The sequence below is a fragment of the Otolemur garnettii genome, unplaced genomic scaffold, assembly GCF_000181295.1.
Source record: "Otolemur garnettii isolate 467f Iridium unplaced genomic scaffold, OtoGar3 scaffold00096, whole genome shotgun sequence".
NCBI classification, from domain to species: Eukaryota; Metazoa; Chordata; class Mammalia; order Primates; family Galagidae; genus Otolemur; species Otolemur garnettii.
This window is the reverse complement of record NW_003852491.1, coordinates 6,871,599-6,876,785: the sequence shown is the minus strand read 5'-3', so window position 1 is coordinate 6,876,785 and position 5,187 is coordinate 6,871,599. Positions and strand designations below refer to the sequence as shown.

Sequence of the window (5,187 nt, the reverse complement as noted above, 5' to 3'; positions counted from 1 at the left end):
TGTTTGGCGGGTCCGGGCTGGGGATTCGAACCCGCCACCTTAGGTGTACGTGGCTGGCGCCTTAGCCGGTTGAGCTATAGGTGCCGAGCCTGAAATTCTTAATTATATATATGAGTATAAAATGCATTTTTAGTCCTAGCTACTTGAGAGACTGAAGTAGAAGGATCACTTGAGCCTAGGAGTTTGAGGCTACAGTGAGTTATGACCATACAATTTAGCTTGGCTGACAGACTGAGGCTTTGTCTCTTAAAAAATTTTTTTAAAAAAAGTCTCTTCCCCCTGTGGGCTGTGATCAAAAAGTTTGAAAAACATGGATACTGTCCAAAGTAGTTCTATATTTTTGGATTCTAAGAAACAGTAAGTATTCTCTGAGATAACAGAAAATTGTTCAGAGTTGCCACTTTTTAATTCATAAAATGTATTTAAAAAGAAACTCTTATAATCTCTTATTACTATTATATCAAAAAAGAAAGGACAATTTTAACATTGTAAAAGCAAAACAACAAAAGGCTTTATGTCCAACTCACTACATTGTACTTATTTTTCTCAGTACCCTGTTTTTTAGAACATGAGGGTAGAATACCAGAGGTAGGAATGGACTCACTCAAGGTCACTCGGAACCCCTATGTCCTGGCTGTACTTTCTAAGCTCTGTTGCTTAGAACCTAAGGGGTCCACAGAAGTAGAGACTAGTAGTTGGGGCCCTGGGCCCTCAACGCTGTTTTACTGAAAGCAGCTCTGCTTCTATTAGATTTCACTTGAGGAAAGGATCTCATTGCTTAAAAAAAAAAATTAGAAAGCCCGTGGGGGTAAAGGCATGAGGGAGCACTGCCTCCTAAGACAAGACCAGAGCACAGAGCTTATTATATTTCAATTTAAATTTAGATGTTTTTCCCTAGTGGTATGAGGAGCTATACAGTATTTCTGAACGAGAGAGAGAATAGATTAGGGTTGTGTTTAAAAACAACTGCTCAGGCAGTAGTGCAAACAGCTGGACTGGTTGGGTCATAACAGCAAGAAGCTGAGAGCAATTATTCCACCACAGCAATGATCTTGGCATGAAGTGGCAGGGGTCCTGCTGAGTCAGCATGAATGAACAGGACGGTACCCCCAAATTTTCTGGGGTAATGGTGGTCAGAGCCAGGCTCTCCAGACTATACCCTATATTTCCTTTTACTGTCCTAACATTTGCTCGGGCAATTCTCCCAGCGGGCAATTCTCCCAGGAACATAGACACAGGAACTCAGGAGGCGGGAAGGATCCTCACCTGTAACGCCAGCTGGCAGTCCTCAATCAGGCCCTGTACCAGGTAGTAACGTGCTTCACCTAGTAGCTCCCCCAGTTCTCTGGTACTCTCAGGCAGTGGCACAGACCCATCCCGCAGGTAGTTGAGGATTGTACCAAAGTGACGGCCGCTCCGGTCAATCAGCACCCAACCTGGTAGGGTAGGAAGAGACAGGAGGAAGAATGGGTCTGCTGGGGGCCCTGAAGTGACTAAATTTTTGTGTAAAAAGGATTCCAAAGCCACAAGTCTGAATACTGATCTGCCTCAAACCTTTGCCATATCTAAGAAAATCTCAGAAATATCAGTGAGTTTGGAGGTGTGCCTGGATCTGCTTTTACAGATATCCAGCCACAGAAAATTTCCTCCCAAATGGGTTCTACAGTCAAAAGACTCTCATCATGAGAAAGTTTTTTTTTTTTTTTTTTTTTGAGACAAGACAGAGTCTCACTCTGTTGCCTTGGGTTGAGTGCTGTGGTATCAACCTAGCTCACAGCAACTTCAAACTCTTACATTCAAGCTATCCTCCTGCCTCAGCTTCCCGAGAACCTGGGGCTACAGGCACCCACCACAATGCTCAGGTAATTTTTTTCTATTTTTAGTAGATCTGGGGGTCTCACTAATGCTCATGTTGATCTCAAACTCCTGAGTTCAAGCAATCCACTTGCCTCAGCCTCCCAGAGTGCTAGGATTACAGGCATGAGCCACCCCTCCCAGCCCATGACAATGTTCTTATGGAATTACCTTATCAATAAATCTCTAACCCCTGGTGTTAATTCTGACCATACTATTTAATTAAATTATCTACTCCCAACCTCCAGTTCACTGACATTTTACCCTTTTTATATGCATATATATATATATATATATATTTTTTTTTTTTTGAGTCCTGTACCAGAACTAGAATGCAGTGGTGTCATCATAGCTCACTGCAACCTCAAACTCCTGGGCTCAAGCCTCCTGCCTCAGCCTCCCAAGTAGCTGGGACTATAGGTGCATACCATCATGCTTAGCTATTTTTTCTCTTTTTGTAGACAAGGTCTTCCTCTACCTCAGGCTGGTCTTGAACTCCTGAGCTCAAGCAATCCTCTCACCTTGGCCTCCCAGAGTGCTAGGATTATAGATATGAGCCACTCTGCCCGGTGTTAACCTTAATATTCTTCACAGAACTTACTACTATCTACAATTGCATATATTTTGTCTCCTTAATTGCTTATTGGTCTTCCCTACTCCCACCTTCCCCCAGAAAAGGAAACTTTATAAAGCTAATTTTGTCGGATCTATTACCTAAGTAACCGCAGCATATTCGTTTATTCAATAAGATTCTTTTACAAACATTTATTGAATAAATGAATTCAGCTTTGATATTTGAAGGCTGAGCTCTATCTCCCAAATTTTTATTTTCCTGCTGTGGTAATCCTTATTAACATCCTCTAACCACTGCCCCCCGCCAAAAAAAAAAAAAAACCCTAAACTTTAAGTCCGGCGTCCTCAAACTACGGCCCCGGGGCCACATGCAGCCCGCCTAGGACATTTATCCGGCCCGCCCGCCGGTGTTTTTGCCGCCGCTGCCTGTCCTGCTTAGCAGCCAACTAGTCTCGGGGCCCGCAGTCCGGCTCTCCAACGGTTTGAAGGACAGTGAACTGGCCCCCTGTTTAAAAAGTTTGAGGATCCCTGCCTTAAGGTCTCCACCGAGCATGTGGGGCCCAAACTTGAATGCAGCACTCCAAGGAGGTAAGGTTCACCTGCCAAGGAGAACTGTTCACCCTCCACTCTCTTGTCCCTGGCAAACCCAAAACAGCCGTCTCCTTTTACAATCTGCATTTACAAATGGATTCCTAGAGTGCGCAGGGACCTACGTTAGGGGAACAAAGAGACAGACCAGACCTCCTAGCTTTCCAAGCTGGTTGTCAGCAGATCTGAAAGGTGAATACAAGGCTTGGCATTTGGAAGAAACTGATGAAGGTTGCCAGGAGGGTGCTGCTAGCAGCAGGGTTGGTTCCCAAATCTTTTGAGCTGAGAGATGAAAGGTAGGAAAATTGGTAAAGACGAGTATGAAGTGACATATTGAATCACTTACCACTGCGCCTGGCAGAGTTAGGGTTCTGTTGATGTTGGCTATCGATGTGGGTAAAGAAAGGGGAGTGGAGATTACGAATGAGAAAGGAGAGGTGGGATATAGGGGGGATGAAGAGAAGGTGAGAATGAGTTGAGTGGACAGTAGTCAGACAAGCGAAGGGGCATGAAGTATGGGCGATGAAAGACGGGGGCAAAGAGAGTTGAAGATCTAGGGCATGCGGGCTCAAGTGAAGCGGCGCACATACCTCCGGCGTCGGTAAGCACCTCCACACGGCCGCTGAACATGGCCTTGAGCATGGTGTCCTGTCCCGTGAGGGTGCGCAGCGTGGTATAGTGCAGCGAGCCGCCCACGTTCAGCTTCACATACTTGCTATTCGGGGTCAGCGGCTTGAGTCCATAGGCGGTGGAGCCAGGCTCGAGACAAGAGGGGTTAGGGACTTCCAGGGACGGGGCCACGGCTGCTGCCGGGCCGGAGGCCTCGGCCGACATAACAGATGGTGGCGGCAGGAGGTTATCCCAGGCTCTCTGCACCCTCCGACCCTCTCCCAAAGACTCCTGGACCCCTGACCTAGGGCTAGATCCCTCCCCGTACACGCCCACTCGCCGCCGCTACTAGGAAGAACTGGCCCTCCACCCCATAGCGCTCGCCCTACCCGGAAGCCGGCTCCGGGCAACTGCGCAGGCCCATCTAGGCTCCGCCCCTGATGGGGGCGGAACCGCGAGCGCGGAGCATAAGCTGTGGTCTTGCGGCTTGGTGGAGTGCTCGCGCGCGGTTTGGCGTCGCCTACAGAACGAGATGCAGTCTCCTTAAGCATTTGGAGGCTAGATCGAGGACGCACCTGGTCCTTTGACTGATGTGGAAAGCGAAGTCCCCGTCCGGTGATTGGGTCTCTGCTGCTAGAGCGCTTCGTAGCTGTGAAGGGAAAACTGAACCCAGGGACGGGCAGAGTATCGGGCAGGATTATTCTCTTCCCAGCCGGATGCACTTGAGAGACTGTGACAAGACCTGGAACAAATAACCAAGGGAACCTCGTAAAGGAGGCCTATCTGGGGTGGCTCAGCAGAGGGGACGCCAAAAACGGAAGGCCTCTGTGAGGAGATCGAAAAAGAAGCAGCCATGTAGAGATGGAAGGAATAGAGTTTCAGGCAGAAGGAAGGGCAGATACAAAGATCTGGCAGGAACAAGTTTGGTGAATTTGAAGAGCAGAAAGAATGTCAGGGGTGGCTGGAGCAAAGGTCTTAGAATCCCACCTAATGTCTGGAGACCTAACACCCACCCGAAAGAAAGAAGAAATGAGATAGGAACCCATTGTTGAAAGTAAGTTAGTAGGAAGTGGGGTTTTTTGGTTTTTAGACAGGAGTGCAGTGGCTGGATCTTAGCTCACTGTAATCCTCAGTCCTGGGACCAAGTGATCCTCCTGCCTGAACCTCCTGAGTCACTAGGACTACATTTGCAAGCCACCAGGCCAGGCTAATTATTTTTTCTTGCAGTTTTTGGCCGGGGCTGGATTTGAACCCGCCACCTCCAGCATATGGGGCCGGCGCCCTACTCCTTTGAGCCACAGGAGCCACCCAGGTTAATTTTTTTTAATACTTTTTTTGTGGAGATGGGGGTCTTGCTGTGTTGCCCAGGCTGGTCTTGAACTTCTGGCTTCACACAGTCTTTCTGTTTGAGTTTCCCAAAGTGCTGAGATTATAGGCACAAACTACTGCTCCTGACAGATAAATGTTTTTATCTGACCTGATTTGCATCCAGAGGCTGATACATCAGAGATTTAAGAATCTACCTTTAAGGCTGCACGCCTGTGGCTCAAGTGGCTAAGGCAC

The 5,187-nt window shown here is 47.7% G+C and overlaps 1 protein-coding gene across 1 annotated transcript in view; it reads right to left on the bottom strand.

Annotated features, from left to right (window-relative positions):
• KCTD13 (potassium channel tetramerization domain containing 13) overlaps positions 1-4,042 on the bottom strand; it is a 20,409-nt gene extending 16,367 nt beyond the window's left edge. The window contains exons 1-2 of the mRNA XM_003795792.2: positions 3,606-4,042; positions 1,267-1,436 (exon numbers count right to left, since the gene is read on the bottom strand). Of these exons, the coding sequence (XP_003795840.1) occupies positions 1,267-1,436; positions 3,606-3,849 (414 nt within the window). The 5' untranslated portion in view covers positions 3,850-4,042. The remainder of the gene's footprint in view (positions 1-1,266; positions 1,437-3,605) is intronic.
• Between the last annotated feature and the right edge of the window lie 1,145 nt (positions 4,043-5,187).